The sequence below is a fragment of the Tigriopus californicus genome, chromosome 10 (genome assembly GCF_007210705.1).
Source record: "Tigriopus californicus strain San Diego chromosome 10, Tcal_SD_v2.1, whole genome shotgun sequence".
In the NCBI taxonomy this organism is placed as follows: domain Eukaryota; kingdom Metazoa; phylum Arthropoda; class Copepoda; order Harpacticoida; family Harpacticidae; genus Tigriopus; species Tigriopus californicus.
In genome coordinates, this window is record NC_081449.1 from 9,056,008 (window position 1) to 9,078,293 (window position 22,286).

The following is a 22,286-nucleotide window of genomic DNA, read 5'->3' on the forward strand; positions in this document are numbered from 1 at the left end:
TAATCCTGATCTAGAAACATTGAGCTCCTCAGACCAAAATCCCGGCAGTTAAATAGACACCGACATCAGCCAAAGAAAAGTCTTCTCATTCTATGACTAAATAAACCTGACAAAACGACCAGGACTAATGTCGGGGTCGCCAATGAAGCAAGGCTAATCTTGATTGTTACATACTTCCTTTATTTCCAATTAAATGAGGTGCTCCCAAAGACAAAATGAACGAAGAACAATGATGTTCCTTCATGAGCATGCCACAGGTGTATACAAGCTACAGATCATTACGCATGTTGTTTGGAACTAGCTCCATATTTTTATGCATATTTTTCTTAAAAACAAACTGAGTGGTTTATTGGGGTAAGCGCAGGATCTCACCTATTTTATTTTCTATGTATAAAAAGATCTTTATTGCGAGGATTCTTCCCTCATTGTATATTACAGTTCTTATCATGACAATTAATCCTTTACTGTATTTGTTGTACCCATGCTGGTTAGTGCCACTACGTAGAGGGTGGAGGGAGATCCCTGTCGAACTAATGCCTCGCCGCCGTTCAAACACTACAGTGTTTCTTGGAGGACATTCGGACATTCTTGTTGATATTCACTAAAACGTGTAAGAGTAACCCTAAATAAAAAGTAAATAATCAAATTTATTCCCGCACATTTTATCCCTCTTTAATCATGAATTTTTTTGAATGGTATTTGCCCAAAAGAAGGATTTACACTTCAAGATGATAATTGTCTCACCTTAAACAAGACATCAAATACATATACACAAAAAGAGCAGTTTTGAAGTCTTTATGTCAACAAGTTTAGCAACTACACTTATTGAAAAAGTTGCTGGAAACAATTGGAACATATGCGGCGATCGTAAACTTTACTTCATCAAATACTTCTGTATTAGGAGCTTCCTCTTCTTGCAAATGTCCAATCGTTTGGGACAAAGTCTGGTCTGGCGTGAAAATCTCTTTGATCGTCTGAAACAGAAAATATGAGTCAAACATGTGCCTTGTTCGGGAGACGTTGTAAAACCTTTTGTTAAATGTAACTTATCTTGATTATAATGTCACTTAGCTAATCTAGGGAACAAATTTAAATTCTGGGAAGCACAAGATGGAAAAATATAACTTATTCAACGTTACACTTACATTTACATCTAATTTGACCTCTCAACGAATTAGAATTGGCGGATCTGGCTATCAATTGAACATTGGGTTGAAAAAGAATTTTGATCTGAAACTTGTCCAAGTCTGATTCAAAAGATGCTTATGGAGAAGTGAAGGGAAAACAAACCGCTGACATTCTATATAGAGCAAAATTATGGACTAGATGCCCAGCCAACCTGAGGTCAGTTTTTTAAAGCTCGTACATCGGAGTTAAGGGTGGTTTGGACGTTAACCGATATGAAACTACACTCCTTAAAATGGTGAGCACAAGTACATTCTGGGTAACGTCCAAGCCTCAACTCAGAGATACGAGCGTTTAAAAACCTCGCCTCTGCACCGTGCGCATATTTGATTTGTCATCTTAATCAATTTGCCAGGTTGTTGAAGCAAACAATACTCTAATATTGAGGTAAGATCTGCGATAGAAGTGCAATAAAAATAACATTTTTTGAGGTTTTTAACACAACTTCATTCAGTAATTCTAAAAAATCCTGCTTTTGGACAAACTTATTGGAGGGAGAGAACTCCTTGAAAGAGAAGGGGAAGAGGAACTTTATAGTCTTAATGGTAACCGAATGACCACACACAACTTATTTTAATTCTGGATGAAGCGTTTAGTGTTTCTAAACACTGGCAAAAGAAAAGAGTCAAAGGAGTGCAAGAACTAGTGAAAAAAGATCTTGTTAGATTAAGGTAATGATTTTAATTAGCAGCAATGATTCCTGTTTTGGAGCTCGCTGAGAACAGACGCATTTAGTTTGCTCTCGTTCTTATCTCCCAGGAATTTCGAACCGAGGTGTGACTTCCTCTGTTGCTCCTTGGTTGCTGTGCACGTGTAGTGTTCGTCGTGTTTGTGTGTGGATGAATGAATGGGAATTGCCAGTTTTTCTCTGATTTGTAGAGTAGTATTTATAGTCCCAAATCGTTATGTGTAACTCTTTAGCTTGATTCTATTGGTCCTTGACAGTTAGATTTATCGTTCATTAGTGTATTGATTTCATTTCTTTCTCGGGCTCCTTCATTGTTTAATTTGCTTCCCTCTAATATTCGTAGGGAATACGTAGGCCTTGTTGATCCGGTAGCATCTTTCAAGGCAGAACCCTACATTCAGGCTAGCTCGGTCTGCCAACTCAAATTCGTTGGTAGACCAAATATTATATAAAGATTGAAAGGTAATAAATAGACGAATTATAACCTTTCATTTTAATAGTACCGGGAATTACATTCCCTGTAGCGGTTAGAAAAGCCCGTGAAAAAAACAAACAAAAAAAAGAAATTTTGTGTTAGACCAGTTTGTTGAGTTTATTTCTGTATTTTTGTGTTGCTTTCCTAGTTTACAAATCTTCTTGATTCCTTGCTTTTCTCGGTCTTTCATTCTTGTTTACTATCTCCATCTTAGATTTGTATGTTTAGTTTGATGTGAAGTAGTTCATTCCTATTTTGCTTTGTTGTCCTGTATCTGAGGACAAGATTGCATAGTCTTTAATTTCTTTTCTTTTTCTTTGTCTCTTGATTTTGGTGCTCCTAGATACATAGTTCCTCTTGCATTCATGATGGAATCTATTTTTGGAAAAGTCAGCAAAGAGGCTAGACAATGTTTGGACTTGGTCTTAGCAAGGAAGGATCCTTCCGTAGTGAATAAGTCCTTTATTATAGAGGCTTTAGTTGCTTGGGTCAATGAAACCAGGGTGCTGCTTGAAGAACAGGCTCACCCAGTAGTTGAGAAGTCGACAGATTTGACCAATGTAGAGGTTCAAATAGTATTTCCTTTTTAAATAGAGCACGAAAAGACAGTTGTAGAGAAAACAGTCTGTCCTGTTTATCGAAAGCAGCCTTGTCCTGATGACGGAAAAGGCTGTCAGTTTGACCACCCTAAATGCGGTCAAAAACTTCTCTAGTTTGGCCTTGAGAAGTATAATGGGAAGCTGAGATGTTTAAAGGAAGATTATCCTTTTTTTAACCCGTACATGTGCCGTCAGTCTATGAGACTTAAGACGTGCGTTAATGTATGGTGTACCTCCGTCCACGTAGAAGGGACGCAAAGAAAGGTGAGAAATAGGATAGCTCAGTTTCGTAGTTTTAGAGTTGACCCTATTCCTAAACCTAATCCCACCCCACCCCACCCCCCTTCCTTAACCCATTTAGCTTCCTCCCTCCCTTACCTCCTACCCCCACCCTCTCTCCCAATTCCCTCCTCTTCCTTCAAATACCCAATCCACCCCTATTCCTATAAACTCTCTCCTCCCTAATATTCCTTGCCCCACCCCTATTCCCAAAATACGTTCCTATTCTAATGTAGCTGCCCAACCCATTTCCCAAACCCAACCATCCCCATTAGCTCATGCTTTGCCTCCAGTACAAGGTAGCGTTGTTGATGAGAGGGATTTTTTTACGGTTGGAGAGGATGGTCCAAGATCTTGTGAACTTGGTCCGTCAAAAAAGAGGCCCGCAAAAGGGCTATACTTGAACGTACATTGTCTGATTACTAAAAAAGACAGCACAAAAGTTAAGATCTTATAAGAACTAGCCATTGAGAGAGAGATTTCATTCATCTCCATAACAGAAACCTGGCTTTGGCCAGGGGTGTTAGATGAAGAACTAACCAAGGTTTGTTTCAACTTAGTTCGTGTATGCCAATATGTTAGGAATGATTTGCACATTAGTCATGTACAAATGTCGAATGGAGAAGTAGATTTTGATTTGTCATATCCGAGGGCTTGATCTGTCTATTGTAACAATGTATAGACCCCCTTCTTGTTCAGTAAGCTCTTTTCTGTCAGCTCTCCAATTCACTGGAAATGAGTTGGATCAGGCAGTTTGCTCGAAGGTTTTCTTTGTTGGGGACTTTAATTTTCCGGCTAGCGTTGTAGAGTGGGAGGCTAGTCCCGAAGGGTATATTCCCATTTCGAAATCGACATCTGAGTCGTTTGAAAAGCTGGAAGAATTTGCGATCTTGCGCAATTTCGCCCAGCATGTTGGTGTTGCCACTAGAGAGAATAGCGTTCTCTACTTGGTCTTTTCCAATGACCCTGATCTGATCCAGTATGTCCATGTGACACCTAGTAATCTGTCAGATCATCATGTTCTTGAGATAGGGTCGACCATTACTCAAAAGCCGGCGTGCTTTAGAGTAAAACTGGTCAAAAAGATCGTTCTGGCTAAGCTCAAGTTCAAAGATGAACATTGGCCATTGATTATAGAAAATTTAAAGAACTGGACCTGGTTTCAGTTCTGAAATAGGAATCGTCCATAGATGCAGCCATTGATAAATTATTTTCAGTTTTTATGGAAGGTTGCTCTAGTTTAGCAATCTCTGAATGTGTTCCGAAAGATGGTACACGGACAAAAATGCCAAAATTTAGGAAGACTTTGTTCAAAAAGAGTGGTAAACTGGCTAAAAGGCTGAAGAGCACTTCGAATTCTGAGAGTAAGGTGGTTCAGGAGGTCAAGTCGAATCCGAAGGCATTTTTCTCTTATTTGAACTCTAAGAGAAAATGCAAAACCCTATTGGGATTTTTGAGGTTGATGGGGAAGCCATTAGCAATGTAGAGACTATGGCTAACATGCTTGGAGATCAGTTCTCCTGTGTGTTTTCAACCCCACTGAGTTCAGAAGCAACAGCTCATTGCTTTGAAGATGAGTCTGTTGATATTGACAAGGTTAGTCAAGTTGAGCATTTAGATGATCTTGTAGTCACAGATCAAGATGTTTTAGCGGCCATTAGGGGCTTGAGGCTTTCAAGTTCTCCTGGTCCTGATGGTGTGACATTTCAGTTTCTGATGAGATGCTCACTGGTTCTTGCTCCTGTTTTCTCGTACTTGATGCGTTGCATCTTGGATCAGGGCAAGTTTCCATCTTTACTAAAGTTAGCTCACGTTGATCCAACTTTTAAAGGGGAAGATAAGTCGGTCCCCAGTAACTACAGGCCGATTTCTCTCACTTAGAATATTGCGAAGGTGTTTGAGAAGATCATAAAGTCCAAACTTGTTGTATTTGTTGAGGTCAATGAAGTCCTTCCTCCTAGCCAGCACGGGTTCCGAGCACAGGTTAACACGTTTACCCAACTGATTGAGCATTTAGAGCAGGTCATTGAGGGACTGGAAAGGCATGAGTCAGTTGATGTCTTGATTTCTATATCTATGTCTTGATGTCTATCTTGATTTTGCCAAGGCCTTTGATACAGTAGATCAAGCCCTCGAGAATCCAGGCTAGTTTGATCAATGAAGTCCACATCTCTTTTTTCTCGGGCTCTTTCATTGTTTAATTTGCTTCCCTCTAATATTGGTAGGGAATACGTAGGCCTCGTTGATTCGGTTGCATCCCTCAGGTCAGACTTGGACAAATTTTTAGGTAGCATACCAGATCAACCCTACATTCAAGGACTAGCTCGGTCTGCCAACTCAAATTCATTGGTATACCAAATATCATATAAAGATTGAAAGGTAATAAATAGACGAATTATAACCTTTCATTTCAATAGTACTGGGATTACATTCCCTGTAGCGGTTAAAAAGCCCGTGAAAAACTAAACCAAAAAAATAAATAAGTAGATAATCAATAGCAATATATTGCATTCCTTGTTGCCTTGTGGATTTGAAATGTACCACCTAGATGACTTGAGGGGGCCTTGAATTGGTGGAAACAATGATCCAATACAAATCGCCATTTACGAAGGTATGAACCTAATTCATAAATGCATGGTTTCGTCTCAGCTGTCGCTGGTGGAAAAAATGGTTCATTCGTAGTGAAGCTACTTGGGACAACTATGGTGCAAATTTGAATCGTTGACGGCTCGTCCAAATTCAGAGTAGAAATCCCCAATAAGACTCCTTGTCAAGCAATTGCTCTCGTCCAGCACGCTTCATAAAACGGGTTTGAGTAAGTTGTCCGACCACATTTTTAAGAACGAAATTTTGAAGAGGTTAAAATGGGGCTCAAGTTAAAGTTTTCATCCATGTGGTGGAAACACTTAACTGAAACGCAAGGACAAGCCTGGGTTCAGGCTGACCTCCAGAGGTGTCGGAATTATCTTGTTTACGTATAGGCGCAATCATGTCGCCCACATTCAAGAACATTGTTGGGAGATTGAAACAAAATTCCGAATGCCTCATCATTGCGTTGCAATTTCGGATACATTTTGTTACACTTTCGAGATTTTCGAGATGCGTTGCTAAACAAGTGCAATCAATAGAGGACATGATTTGCTCTACTAATGTCCAAATCTTTTTTTGACATGTTACGTGTATTATGCCCTAAAAAGCATGTTTTTTATTATTCTACCACTCTTTCTACCTGTATATGTTTGTAAGATTCAAAAGAAATTAAGATTAAAGAGGAATAACAAACGTTTCATGATAATAATTCAACTTGCCTGAAGCGAGATTTCACGAAATATCTTTGTCCCATTTCCACCAGCGTCAGCTGACCTGAAAACATGCTCATGTGGTACAGCTCCTGTTGAACTTAAGCATTCTAGTTATGGCTTTCTATGGTGTGACAATTGTCAACGAAACAAAACTACGAAACAAAAAGGCTTAATTAATCCAATCTCTGTCAGTCCCACCACACCCATGGCATATACTGTCCATTGACCTATTTGGCCCCATTCCCGATGGACGACATGTGTTAGTTGTCAAGTGCGATCTCTCACGATTTGTGGAGGCTGTGGTGATCAGGTCAACAAACGCAGAAAAGTACTACCCGCAATGGGGAGAATTTTTGCAACACACGGTCTCCCTCACACACTGCGATCAGACAATGGTTCCCCCTTTTAACTCGGGGGCATTTGCAAACTTTTGTGAACAAAAAGGGATTCAGGTAATCAAAACGCCTCCATACCATCCTCAAGCAAACGCGGCCGAATGTGCTATGAAGGCAGTGGCACAAGCATTGTAAGAGGCACAGTCTAGTGGAGTTTGTGTTGAGGACGCCTTGGCAAATGCCATGATGGATATTCGCACAACACCACAACCATCCACAGGGGTATCCCCAACAACACTCATACTTCCACATTTCAGGGGCGCACTCCCCAACCCGCCACTCCCGCAAATGTCGGGAATCGAAGAAATCCGCAGCAAGGACCAGGAAATAAAGTTCAAGCGCATGGACTCAGTCAACAACTCAAGATGGCGACATCAAGCCCCCCTTATTCAGGGACAAAAGGTCCTGGTCCTGGGGTCAAATGTCACATCCAAACTGCACAGTCCCTATAAGGAGGAACTCTTCATCATCATGAGGACCAAGGGGTTCACATATGACCTTTTAGGGATGACTAGCCGCACAAACCTCCGACGGCACCATGATAGTGTAAAAATTTACACAGAGCGTGATGGTGTTCCATGGACAGTGGAGGAGCCAGACCCCCTTGATCCAAACCGGTACAAGTTTCATTCCAGCCCCTCTTCACAAAGGGCGAGAACGACCCCAGATGCTTGCAGGGGGAAATGACAAACGGAACCAGGGTGCACGTGACAAGGAGACACAAAGGTGGGCAACGTGTGCCTGAGGTTTTGTTTGGGATGGAGGCGGACCCCGGCAAAGAAACCAATAATGGCCAGACAACCGGCTTAGAAACAGGTGACACCACTGCTGCAGGGTTGGATCAGGACATGGTTGGGCCTCCTGGACAGGGTAAGCTTGAAAGCCAGGAACAGGATGACAGTGAGACGTCTGACCAACTCCAAGATGAGATAGCCTGTGGCGTAAAGAGATCTACAGAGGAAGACAAGCAATGGCGGAATCCACGAGTTGATCAGGTGTGGTTGCCACACCAGCTTGGCCCGGCGCTCCCCCGGATATAACAACAACAACAACGGCGATCCTCATCAAGGACCAGGAAACCGCCAAAACGCTTCCAACCCTGAATGTGGGTTCTGGGCGTCACCATAATGTTATGTCTAAAGTAAGATACTCTTGTACTATCGGAACTATCGAAATCAGAGGTTGGGAGTAAAAGACCAGGAGGGCTGCCGGCTGATTTCACGACGTACAACCAACAACAGACATCCGTGAACAAAACCATAAGAGGCACTCGCATCAACGCATTTTAGGACTACGAAACCAACACGATGGCAATTTTTGAAAATTAGCACTATTTCAAGACCGCTAGCATTGGAATTTTTTAATTAGCATCGGTCTGGTTTTTAGCATTAAACTAGCATTATTTGCATAGTGAAATCTTCTCTAGCATTTTAGCATTGTTATTTCACTGAAAAAAAGGCCAAAGGGAGGAAAAGCAAAATAAAATCTCACAAGGGAACTAAACTTGGCGGGGCAACAAGGTTCTTTCATTGGATTCATTTGCCATTCCATGAAAGTGATGTAGTCACAAAGTGATTTCCATTGGAATGTTTGCTTTACGTTAAGTAAGCAAAATGGTTTATTCTAGTTGCTTCTCAATCTAAAGAGATTTAGCCAAAGTTTCTGTTTAAACTCTGGCTTTTGGCACATAAAAAGGTTGTATACAACCGTGGGTTGGCTAACGCAAATCAAAAATTGATCAAAATGGTCAGTGCGTGTATAAGGACCGAGTCGCAATCTTTAAGTAAATGGATTAATTTCCTTGTATTTTTTAAGTAAACGTAAATATATTGGTTAATTTCTTTGTATTCCGAAAAGTGTTTCCCCTCACGCAGTTGAGGTAAACCAAATCACAAGTTTGAAAAATAGTAAAAATGGAAAAGATAGACAACTATGGAGCATTATGGATAAAAATACTTATTGCAGCTTTTGGTAATGTCCGCTTTAAAGTATGATGCACGCATCAAAAACACTTTCTCATTTTTATGGTCTAATCTCAACCAAGAAGAAATTTTTTTGATGATAAGTACAATTCTTAATTGTTTAAAAAAACTTGTTGAAATCCACAATAATATATGATTTGTTCAAATAAAACTTTGTCACTTTTAGTTGTCTCCTTCAAAGTCTTAGGGTTCAAAATTAGAAGAATGTCAAAAACACAACTGCATAAATTTTTATTGTGTGCTTTTTCTTTAGATTTTTGGGTTTCATTTTTTTTTCGCAACAAATAACTTTCAAAAAATTGCCTGAATATACCCTAACAAAGAGTGCCAGAAATAATTGCATGTTGAAACTGAAATCCTTTATAACCACCATGAAGAATAGTCCTTTTCATTGAGGGGGGAAAGCGCCCTCTGCCTCGTCTAGGTGCGGACAAACAAACGTAGAAACAAAAGAATACGCTCTAAGAGGCCTATGAGGTCTAAGAGATATTATTAACATAAAATATTTTTGCCCAAGTACTGTGACACGATGAATAAGCCACCAGGTCATCTGGGAATCTTTAGAATTCTCTATGGGTGAGATTCTAAACAAGTATGACATGGAAATAATAATTTAGCAGGAGGTTGTTGCATAATCAACATTTTCAAAAATAGTACAAGGAAAAACACATTGTCACAACTTGTTGGTGAGAACTTTGAAAACTTCACTCTTTCTAAACTCAGGATTAGCATTGTTAGCACAATTTAATGGAAAAAGATGATGTTGGAAAGTCGCAAGTATGTTGTAGGTGCACAATATATAGCTCTTTGTTTATCTCTATTTGGATACCAAAAGTACTTGTTATTACACCCTTAGATGATTTGAAAGTTCTCTCAGAAAGGCTGGTGTTGTATTTCTGGTGTATATCAGCAATAAATTGACACCTAAAAGTATTTTGTTAAAGCTGGGCATCTTGAAGCGTATTCCTGTATTTCTCCGTTTGTTTGTGCGCAATGAGAGGAGGGAGAGGGGAATGAAAAGAACTATTAGTTATTCTTAAAAAAGTAGCATTATTCTAGCATTTTCAAATTCCAATTAGCGTTTTTTAGCATCGATTTTGCAAGACTAGCATTGCGGACTGAAAAGATCCTGGCCAGCTTTATCACAGTTGCGATACTCCAGCCTGTTGGCCAGGTGGAATCATTTACGACCTTGTTGAAGTTCTTTGCTAGGTATTACTTCATCACTCCGACCAATGACTTTCAATCCAGTCAAACCGACGTCATCGCCGAGGAACCCCGTTGGACATAAACATCACCTTCATCAAAACTGTAGCATTAGACCATTTGTTGTTTATCATTGCGTATTTACCTCTTCCATGGCCCATCAATTGCCCCCTTTTCATTACCGGAGCAAAGACAGCTGATTGGTAGTTTGTTATTTTATGTACAAAGAGTTTAATAAAGTAGATAGAACTGTAGGAAAGGTTCGTCTTTAGATTGTTGGCAATAATCAGGGTAATAATCAGGGGCTAGACTCTAGAGTAGAGATCAGCGCCGATTTGATACATGCCTTGTAGACATAAAGAGTGACCCCGAATTGCATGTAGATACGTTTGTCTTGAGGTAAGCCCGGTAAGCAGTTTTCAACTGAAGTCGAGTTGTGCTCTTGGGTGGGGAGTAGATATAACCGTCCGCCAATTTCTCTCTATTGTCAAGTATAAAAAATGATTGTTCTATTTGGGTAAGATAGGTCATCTCAGTTGGGTTAGGTCAGGTATGGTTAGGTTAGGTCAATAAGGCTAGGTTAGGATTGTATCATCATTAGATCTTCTTCAATATCCATAGGTGTGTGATTTTCACCATGTATGACGTCACTCGCACTTTTGACCTAGGGCATGGAGGTCGCAATTTAACTAGTGATAGATCGGTAGGCTTTGATCTCATTAAGAAACGGGGCTTAAACGATGGTTTAGGCCTTGCCCTGGATCGGTTTTCACCCGCCATCCTTTCAAAGAGGCTACTGCTGATCATTTCCAGCCATTAAGCTCCAGTTTCCACTTGTTGAACTGTTTATAATTCAAGATTAATGACATTGGGATTCAAGGATCATGCAATAGTTGGTTCTTTTTCGCTCAGTAGGGGTTAAAACACCTTTAATTCACTTTCAAGGAGTTCTTGGATATTCCTGGCAATCACACACATCAAACATATTTTGGAATTTTACACAATTCATCTCACTCGTAAATTTTATCAGCGTGACTAAGATTTTTAATTATAGTATTGGGGTACATGTGGCGGCGTCAAATATGTCCGTGTACCCGTTGTCCATGATTAGGGATAACGTCCATACTATACATTTGGGTTTAATCCCCCTGGGACGTTGAAAAACACGGAACTTCCAAGCGGCATACTGGTCAATAAAATCAAATTAATAGAACCAATACAAACCATAGACACCAGATTCTCTCCCATTGTCAAATCCATGGAGGCAGTCCAACGTTTGTTGACCGTCATTTTGATCTCCCAGAATAGAAAACGTCATGTCTTGGCCCGGTTCAATTACCATATTTAACCCACTGCTGAAGCTGTCGTTACTATCAACTGCACCTGAAAAAAAAGATATTGATGTTAAACAAGATCAGAATATTTGGGGGGAAGGGTCACCTCTAAACATTAAACCAAGGAGGAGAACTGAGTGCGCGCATCAGTTTATCAGTCCCAAAAAGTTACTTTTTTTTAAATCTTTATTGCGACTCTTGGTCGTGTCATGGTGTAAACTAAACATAAATATGGTGTATAGGCATTATGCAAACATTGTTCAATAGAAAGAAAGAAAAATGTCAAATTTGAAAAGACAATAAAATATTTGAAAATGATATTACATTAAGTATGACTAGAATCGTTAAATGCGCATGAAAATAGCGAAAAGGGGAATTACAGATAGTACATAAACAGGTGGGTAGGAGTAAATGATGAAAATCTTGGCTATTACAGTATAGTAGGTGGGTTAGATTGAACAGATGTAGAAAATGCGTTCATGGTCCGGACCTTTCACCCCTGGCTGGTGGACGGAACATTTGGTGAACATGGCATCGGGGGATTTGAGGGCGGATTGAGCGGAGTTGGGAAACCAAAGGTGAAGGCCGTAGAGGAAGATTGGATTGATATGGGTCCGGAAGAGTAGAAGAACTATTGGAAGCTGAAGATCCCTGGCCTTGTTTATAACGGACTGGAGGTGATTGGTGAAGAAGATTTGAGTGGAGAATGTGAAACCGACATAGTTGAAATACTTGACGATTTTAATCGGACTATTGTTGATATTGTTTATTGTGTAAACCACTCCAACACCACGTATGGTGGATGGGATGATGAATACGTTAAAAGTAAAAAAAGAAGAGAAAAATGAAGATGATGGTCCATGTCTTCAACTCCTTACATGGGCACAATGAGTTGAGCTGAGAGCGAAATGATTTCGAAGAAGTTTCTGATCGAACACTTTGTGAAACTGCATTCCACTTTGGAATAGAGCGGGTCATGAAAGAATTTAGTCTCGCAGCAAACACGCAACCGGGGTCCAAAGTTGTTCGGCCTCCGACAATCTTGCTTCGTGATGACTTTTTTTCTTCATGTAATAAAACGCCTTTTATTCATTTTTACCCACCAATACTTTGGCATGTCAGTAGAGCAATCTGAATGGTCACAATATTTAATTCTTTTCACGGCGAGACTAAAGATTTACTCCGAACTTTCGGCAAACGCTCATCGTAACCAAGCCCACCTGTTCCAGGCATTATCTTAGTAAAACGGTGCAAAACCAATTTGAGGCGAATGACAGCTATTGATTGACATTGACATGAGATTGAGATCTACTTGTGGCTGAACAACTTCCTGGTTAGAGTATATCCGTCGTGAAACTCTGGCATCATCGACAAACAACCTGAAGCTCGTCTTTGGGGGAAACCTGCAGACTGTTTATAAAGATGACGGACGGGCATTACCCTGAGTCACATCCGTCCAAACTGCCTTCCATAATGAAGCGCACTTGCCAATTCCTCTTTTGAAGCTCGCTGAGAACAGACGCATTTTAGTTTGCTCTTGTTCTTATCTCCCAGGAATTTCGAACCAAGGTGTGACTTCCTCTGTTGCTCCTTGGATGCTGTGCACGTGCTGTGTTCGTGGTGTGTGTGGGGGGGGTGGGGGGGGTGGAGGGTGAATAAATGGGAATTTCCACTTATTCACTCAATTATATTTTGGTTTTTCACGGCTTTTTGGTAATTACCTAATCAGTTTATTGCTCACTTATGTTTATGTATAGCTTTAGTATATTCAGTTCCGAATTGTTCTGTGAATACTTATAGAAGGAGAGAGAATTTTTATTATCTTAGAATTAAAGATGGGTATATTGGTAAGGTGTTCTAATTGACCCAATGATGAAAGCACCGTGGGTGAGCTGGACGCGGTTCCAACAATGCAGGGATTCATCTATTTTTTGATTGGGCTTGCTGACGCCTGCCATCTCTTTCCTTGGACACATATATGATCCTACAACACAGTAGAAATATTGAAAAAGCATATTCTAGTAAACAATATCCTAAAACGGCAATCCACTTGCAAATATTTACAAAATGACATTGGCTGAAGTCGATTTCTAAAAAAACAAGTAGGTTTCCTGAGGTATAGAAACTGGTGATCTCTGGGAAAGACTTGAACTTTCCTTCCCATGCGTTGATCCAAGGACGACTTCAGTGGTAAAGTCGTCCTTGGTTGATCCTAGAACCTATTCTCGACACCCCAACACTAACACATCAAAATTTGAAGCGCCTCTGCTGCCTTTTGATTACTTGGGGGACGGACAAACGGACGAGTCAAAGCTGTCGTCTCGACAAAACCTGTGATTTCATTGAAGTTTGGTCTTGAATTACCGTTCAGATGCTGATCCACTAGAATCAGAGCTTTCTGCCATGAGGACATATGTGCCTATATAGTAATACCTAGGGTTATCAAAATGATGCATGAAGAAGAAGCTTAATATGCTAAAAAGGAAGCCCAGGAGGCAAACAAGGATGCAATTAAACTTCAAAGATGCTTTATATTCCATATGGTTAAACGCATATTCAGTTATCTTAAGCAATATGGCAAGCTGGAAACATACTTGCTTATAACACAATGTGGGGGATATATCTAACATTTTGCCCCAAAATGTGCCGGTAAAACATGCAAGAATTTTTCAAATATGCTCAAAAATGGCATAGGGGTTTCAGTTATTCCATTATTTCCTGCTTCCAGCAATAAAAAGAATGTCATGGATTGTTAGAGCAGTCTTGGGCGGCTGGGATTTGTTTGGGTCATTGCTTTATTTTGCTTCTTTGGGACTGATATGGCCTGAATTATGAATGTTTTTTTTTTTGTCAAAACATAAACGGTTCTCCCGCCAGCCAAATTTCAAGTTTTCAAGTCGCTAATTCAACTCACACTATCAAAAGTGGCAAAACTCAACACATTTCAGTAATCAGTTCTGTCAGTTCTGTCGATTTTACGAATATATTTTTATATTTTTTGAATGAATTGTACAACCATGTGCCTATATTTTGATTTAAGACATGTTTTCACCCAACGTTTTGTAAGGTCAGAGTATTTCCAAGATTTTGGTGCGCTTGTCAAAAAAGGTGCTAGAATCTGTCATTCTTTTAGCATTGATTAGAAAACCGTAAAAGCATTGACTACGCCAAAAAGAAGCAACCCTTGGCCAGCCGACAAAGCCAGCCATTACAGCATCCATTTCCAAATTTCAATAGGCAGTGTCGTAGTTCCTATCAGATTGATTCTACGAATGTGGGTTCCTTTAGAAAAAGGTCAGGGAGGAGATTTGAACATGTTAGAAACTACGTAAACCACCGTTAAGTCTCCTTTTTAAAATGTAAACATCCGGCGCCAGGCTTTGAACCCATTACACATGGGGAAGAAGCCTGTTTGCCTAGTTGGTACTGTATTTTAGACCACTCAGCTGCACTAGCTCCATTTCAGATGTTTGTTAAAAAAGTTCCGTAAATTTGTGGAAAAACTAATGAAGGAGCAAAATCCAATAGTGGAAGGGTCCCCCTGTGTATGATGTGCCGACTTTGAGCTGATGCTCGTGAGAGTGGCCCAGAGAGAATTTGGAGAAGAAAAAGTGCGGACATATTGCAGTAGAGACGGTGGGAGTGACAACCAACAGAAGCCAAGACTTAGGAATCCCAACTAAGGCGAAGCCGGAGATACCTGCTGGTGGGTAACGTCGACTCATGTGGTTTTTAAGTATAATTTTATTACAATTATTACGATGTATTTTTCAAAACTTTCCAGATAAATAAAGCATAAGATGTTGATCCGGTCTTTGTTGGGATAAGCGAGTGATAGTCAAGCGAAAAGGATTACAGATCACGGAAACACTTGGTCACTCCGAGCCGGATCGGAGCCATCTTCGAAAAGAGGCGATAGAATGGCTAGTGACCGGTCGTCATTCACGGAAATCCAGCAAGTGGGAGTGAACCTATCCAAAGAGCGGGGAAGTCCGTCTTCGGAGGAGAGTATGCAAGAGAAACTCAAGAGTCTCAAAGCAAGCCGCAGACTGTACAATGGGAGAGCCACCAGTCTGCGAAAGTCTACTAGAAATCTCATGATCAAAAATGCAAGCAGAACCCTCATCAGTGGCAATGCAGAGACAATTAAGGAGATGTTATCCAGCCTCAAACGTCTACACAAACAAGTCTTGACGACTGTGGAGAAGTTGGGAAAGCCTGAGGAGGGAGAGGAAGCAGAAGATTGGCTACAGAGTGTCTTGACCGACAACCATGAGCTGTTGGAGTTGGTGGACGAGCATCTTTCCAATCGGCAAGACGAAGCTCCTTCCGTGGCCCCATTGGATTGGAAGCAATCTCGGTAGTGGCACCCTCGGATAAAAGCCAAGATCCTGAGAAGGAGAGAGAGAAGTCAATGACGAAGCCGAGGAAACCAGGGAGCAGTGGGAGGTACAAGTGAGCAAGTTGGAGCTTCTCATCTCCCAACTCTCGGCGGCAACCCGACAACAAAGGCCCAAGGAAGAGATCAACAAGATGGCTGAGAAATTGAACGCGATGACCGCCACGGTAATGGAGTTGTCTGTTGGGGTTCTGAGGTCTGGCTTACCTCGAGAAGGGGAGGAGCTGCAGGAAGAGTTTGACCAGATCAAGGCCAGCTATCACAGATGTCAAAGACGTGTCGGACCAGCCTTTGCAAGAGAGTGGGATTTGCACAATGACCAACAAGGAGCCGAAGCTCCAGTTGGTAAAACCCGGAGACAAAGTGAGGGGGTATCTCGAGAGTCTGACGAAGAGTGGGTTCAAGGATTGGATCAACATAGCCATTGAGACTGGGAACCCAACGCCAGCAGGCACAAGGAGTGAGACCTTGCGGCCTGCTATCAAGAGCAACCTGCCAACGTTTGATGGCGACCCGGTGGATTGGCCGGAGTTTGCCGATATGTTCGAGGCCTTGGTCCACACCGCGGCGCTCAAACTGGCGGAGAAGCTATGGTCCTTACGTAGCTAACCTTTTGCTTCAGCTGTTGTTCTGGAAGTTTGAACAAAGATGGCTAAAGATAAGAAAAACTAACCTAAACTGACCTAACCTAACCTGACCTAGCCTGACCTAACCTAACCTAACCTTTCAGTTGCAAGGGCCTGAGGGCGCCTAGGCCGCGGCGCAAGCCTGCGGCAGCTCGGTTGCATGGGCCTCGAAAACAGTGTCAGCTGACAAGCAAAAGGTTAGCTACCTAAGGATGATACGGAGAAGCTAGCCCACTTAAAAGCTTCCTTGGGGAAAACTGCTCGACGACTAGTGGCCCATTGTCGAGGAGAAAGTGGCTACTTGAGGGCCCTGGGCATCCAAAGGGCGCGCTACGGTTGTGAGGAAGAACTCCAGAATTGTTATGAGGACCGTCTCCTTGCCCTGGCCAAAGTGGTACCCAAGGACAGTCGATCCTTCAGTGAGCACGTGGATCAAGTGGTTGCTTTGGCAGCAGGGCTGGAACTGGACGGGGATGGGGCCAAGATGGTTATCAAACAAATGGTGGCCAAGCTTCCCCGGGATGAGAGGGAAAGGTGGGAAGACAATGCAAGTGAGTTGTCAAGAATTATGCTCCCTGACTGTACGGGGTGGTTGGAGAGACCCGGGGAGTTCCATCGGAAAATGCAGCAGCAAGACAAACGAGTTCAGAATGTTCAGCTGTACTGGTGAGGGGGTTCCGAACCGGTCAGAGCTCAAGGCAGAGTCAGATCTGCCCACGGGGCCGGGCAGCATGGGCAGCATCCATCGCTACTACTGCTATGCGACATGTGCCAAAGTAAAGGAAACAAGGTTGAAAATATGGTCGTTGCATGTCTTCCATTTTTGGGTCAGCTGCCATTCTCTCGACATCTAGCTGCTTTAAGTAAAAACGTTGCCGATTGATACCACAACACACTGCAATGGTCGAGAACGCATGAGGTGCGTAACTCCGACCCAATTTTGTCTGTCGTGAGTTCGAATCTCGATGCGCGGAATCTTTTTCTTTTCATTGCAGAATTAAGCTCTAATCTGCCGCTGTTTTCGAGGCCCTTACAACCGAGCTGCCGCAGGCTTGCGCCGCGGCCTAGGCGCCCCCAGGCCCTTGCAACCGTAATGTCAGGTTAGGTCAGGTTAGGTTAAGTTAGGTTTTATTCTCTTCTCGAAGGACCAAAATATCAGCTGACCCAAAAACGGAAGATGTGCAACGGCCATAGGTCGAAAAGTGTCCAAAGTTTATGGCCTTGTCCATCCCTGAGAGACGAGAGAAGTTGGCCGCCGGAGGGATGTGCTTCAACTGCCTTAGGACCGGCCACCAAGCGCGGCTCTGTCGGAAGAGCGGTACCTGTCCAGTGACCAATTGTTGAAGGAGATACCACCCTTTGGTTCACAATGAATCATGGGGCAACGAGCGAGAAGCCACAGTGGCCACTGACCAAAGCACCGCCCAAAGCACCTCCCAAAGCACCGCCCAAAGCACCGCCCGTAGACCGGTTGCTTTTGGGATGCTCAAGGCTACCATACTGAGCGACCAGGGGAAGAGTGAAGAAGCCTTGGTGTTCGTGGATGCAGGGAGTGATGTGACCCTGATCTCAACCAAACATCGAATACCCTCAATGTGAAGAAGCGGAATCCTGTCCCTGTCCCACTGAGTATCGTAGGTGGTGAGAAGAAGACCGTGAAGATGCCGGAGTATCACCTCCGGATTAAGAGCCATCTAAATGGTCGGGTATTTCCCTTGGTAGCAATGGAGATGGAGGGCCAGAAACTTATGAACAAGCTGACAGGGGCCCTGTGGACGGTCTTGAAAGAAGACTATGAACATTTGCGGGATTTGCCTTTGCAAGATGTGGAGGGAAAGCCTGATCTGCTTTTGGGTTTGGACCACACCGAATTGTTAGCCCCTTGAGCCGCCAGAACGGGCAAACTAGGGGAGCCAATTGCGGAAGTGACTTTGTTGGGCTGGGCGGCCAAGGGGCCTCTCCCCATGACGCACGCTTCGCACACCTTAAATCGTGAAAGCAGGTTGATTGCGAACGTCCACTTCTTAGAGAGAGAAGAAGAAAGCCAATTGGCTCATCGTGTCTTTGACGGGGAAGTGCTGGGCACCGAAATGAAACCCAAGACTCTTTGGTCTAGTGAGGACCAAGAAGTCTTAGCACACTTTAGCAAAATATAAGGAAGTTGAGAAACCAACCAGGCTACGTGGTGAAACTTCTTTGGAGACATCAAGTTGGGCAGTTGCCGAGCAACCTGGGCCAGGCGGAGCAGAGGTGGATGCGACTGAAACGGAGATTAGATAAGGACCACCTGTACCGAGATCACTATGAAAAAGCCATCGAAAAAATGTTAGGCAAAGGATTTGCTCGTGAGATTTATGCCTATGACCCTATTGAGAAGCCACAACAAGGAGATGCGCGCCTAGAAGAGGGCCAGTTTTTCCTCCCACATCAAGGGATCTACAAGAATGAGCGAAAAGATAAACTCAGGGTTGTTTTTGGGTGCCTCGGCGGAAACGGAAACGAAGGGCCTCAGCCTGAACAAGGCCCTCTTTTGCGGGCCTAAGCTACAAATGGGGATGGTCCTAGTCCTTGTGTTGCTATATCCACCCTTAGGCGAACGGCGAGAGATTTTGGAGCCAAGGATAGCCAAGCAATCAAGAGCATAGAAGAGAACTTTTATGTGGACGACTGGCTCGAGTCGACCGGCACCTTAGAAGAAGCCGAGATACTAGCCAAGGATGTGGACAAGATTTAAATTGACCAAATGGCTGTGCAATTATGATCAGTTCTCACAAATGGAAGCCAATACCGAGAGATGTGATGGCTTGGAATACTTTGGGACAGTAGGCGTGACATCTTGAGCCTCAACGTCATGGAGAGTATGAAACAACCCCCCAGATGACCAAACGGGGATTGTTATCCAAGCTATCTTCTTTGTTCTCTCCTCTGGGGATACATTCCCCATTTACAGTGAAAGCCAAGATTAAAATGAGCTAGTTACATCTAACGGGGCTAGATTGGGACCAAAATCTTGAGGACCTTGTGAGGGATTGTACTGCGTAGCGAGCACGACATCTCGCAGACACTGTGGGGTGGTGGAGTTTGTGGTGCTCCAAAATACCCATTGTGGCGGAAGAGACGTTTGCTAGGTGCCTCTGTACCCACCCTGCCCAAGAATGCAATTTCCAACTACATGTCTTCTGTGATGCAAGCGAGGAAGCCATGTGTTCTGTGGTGTATTTGAGAGTGCGATGGAATTATGACGTCACAAGCAATTTGGTGATGGCCAAGACCAAAGTGGCGCCGAAGTCACCCCAGTCGGTGGCCCGGTTGGAGCTCTGTGCTGCTGTGCCAGGGGCGAGATTGGCAGATCATCTAAGAGACGTCTTCAGATTCCCACTGTCCAAAAGATTCTTTTGGACAGATTCGGCTTGCACCCGGCAATGGCTGCGAGGAACGGCATGCTTCTACAATACTTATGTTGCTAATCGTGTGAACGAAGTTCAATCCCTGACGTCATCAGAAGAGTGGACATGGCTTCCAGGGACCGAGAATGTAGGAGATGAAGGTACGAGAAGTCGACTCGAAAGCAATGGTCCATTTTTATCTCACCGATGGATGCATGGACCCTCATTTTTGCTTGAATCAGAGACGTGTTGGCCGGCGGATTTGGAGAAAAACCAGAACATGCAAGAGATCAAGCCGAAGTGGGAGTTTTCGGCGTTTCCCATCCAGAGAACGGATCCCTCCGGTTTCTGTCAACTCCGCTGTGGAACGTATGAGTCTTGGAAGTGGATATTCGCACGCTTGGCACGGTGGCGAAGACGCTCCAGACTCAGAGTTCGTGACCCTAACCGTCAAGGAACAGTGCAAGATGTAATTGAAGGCGAGGCTTGGCTTTTGCGGAACTGCCAAAGAGAATCCTACTCCGAGAGCCCTCCCCAAGGGAAAGAAAGTGAAAAAATGAAAGTGCACCTCCATTGGACCACTCCATCCTTATCTAGACGAGAGAGGGTTGATGAGGGCTGATGGAAGAATCGGGAAGTCTCTACTCCCTTTTGATGCCCAACACCCGATCATTTTGGATGGTCCCTAACCGTCTTGCTCACCTGCTTGCCCAACATTATCATCAGAGACATCACCACGCAGGCGTAGACTACACCTTGGCAAAAATGAGGGGACCCTTTTGGGTAACTCGAGGAAGAGAGCTCCTAAAAAAGATAGCCGGTCAGTGCTTCTTCTGCAAGAAAAGGAGCGCAACACCTCTAACCCAAATCATGGCGGAGTTGCCAGAGGGAAGAGTTCGACCGGCCCCTCCCTTTCAGTCCGCGTCAGTGGACCTTTTTGGACCGTCCAACGTGAGAGTGTCCAGAAATAAAATTGAGAAGAAATGGGTAGCCCTATTCGGCTGCTTCTGCATCCGAGCTGTTCACCTTGAAGTGTGCCCGAGTCTATCAACCGCCGATTTTCTGAACGCCTTCCGTTGTTTTATCAATGTGAGAGGGCAACCGCAATTTATGTATTCGGACCGTGGAACCAATTTTGTGGGTGCAGAAAAGGCGTTGCGAGTTCGACTTGAAGAGATTCATGCCGAGACAAGAGGAGAGTTGGTTCGGCGAGGATTGGAATGGTAGTTCCAACCACCCTTGGGGCCACATCATGGTGGTTTGCATGAAAACTTGGTAAAATCGGCTAAGCGGGCTCATCAGGCTGTCTTGCATGACAAAAAGCTTTGGCGAACACTCAATGAGACTGAATTTCGCATTGTGATATCGGAAGTGATGGGTTTTCTCAACAAAAGACCATTGTCCTATGCGTCCGGTGACCCTAAGGACGAAAACCTTCTCACCCCAAACAGCTTCTTATTACAAAGACCGAACAAAGAGTTACCTCCTGGGTTGTTTCAGCTCAGTTCTTTCCGATCTGTCCAAGATCTGGTAAACAAAGTATGGGACCTTTGGCAAAAGAATTATTTACCTACAATGCTAGCAAGAGCAAAGTGGCACGCACTGTTCCAAGTATCGGAAACGGTTACTTATTGATCATCTATATTTTGTACAGTTAGATTTCTCCCAGTGTTGCAGATAGTTTTTCCGCTACTAAAGCAGTTATTTCAACCCGCTACAGGCGTTCAGACGTGTTTTCTTGGGTTCGTCGACTGACGCTCTTTACACACACGAACACGTAACCTGGCGGTGGGGGATGTTGTGTTGGTAGTAGACCCCCAAGCCAATAGAAATGATTGGAAGGTGGGTACCGTGATGGAGACGTATCCGGACCACTTGGGAAGTGTAAGGAAGGTCTCAGTCAAAACCCGCGATGGAATATGTGTTGCCCCCATTGTCAAGTTATGCCTGCTGGAGGCGCAGAAGCGCCCCGACAATCATGTCACGGGAAATGTGGAATTGAGCCGTGGAGGGCTCAATGGCGGGGGAAGTGAAGGAGCGAAATCCAATAGTTGAAGGGTCCCCCTGATGTGCCGACTTTGAGCTGACGCTCGTGAGAGTGGCCCAGAGAGAATTTGGAGAAGAAAAAGTGCGGACATATTGAAGTAGAGACGGTGGGAGCTGTGGGTCGTATGTTCTAATCTTGTCATTGGTTCCAATCAAGATATTACACATGGCGCAGCGTTTTCGGACTTGTGCTCCCTAGTTCACCACACCCCATCTACGTTGTGATATATCTTCCTTGCGTGCGCCTGGTTTGTGAGGTCGACTCTGTCCTCATTGTGAAGACGTCACCGTTCACGTTGAACAACATCCCGTCCAGCGTACACCATGAGCACTAAAGGAAGAATCACAAATCTGAAGGGCCAAGTGACAAAGAAATTGAAACTT

The 22,286-nt window shown here is 43.4% G+C and overlaps 1 protein-coding gene across 1 annotated transcript in view; it reads right to left on the reverse strand.

The window, feature by feature from the left end:
• Positions 1-345: 345 nt before the first annotated feature.
• LOC131888914 (LIM/homeobox protein Lhx3-like) overlaps positions 346-22,286 on the reverse strand; it is a 47,886-nt gene continuing 25,945 nt past the window's right edge. Inside the window, exons 6-7 of the mRNA XM_059237863.1 lie at positions 11,336-11,494; positions 346-974 (exon numbers count right to left, since the gene is read on the reverse strand). Of these exons, the coding sequence (XP_059093846.1) occupies positions 898-974; positions 11,336-11,494 (236 nt within the window). The 3' untranslated portion in view covers positions 346-897. The remainder of the gene's footprint in view (positions 975-11,335; positions 11,495-22,286) is intronic.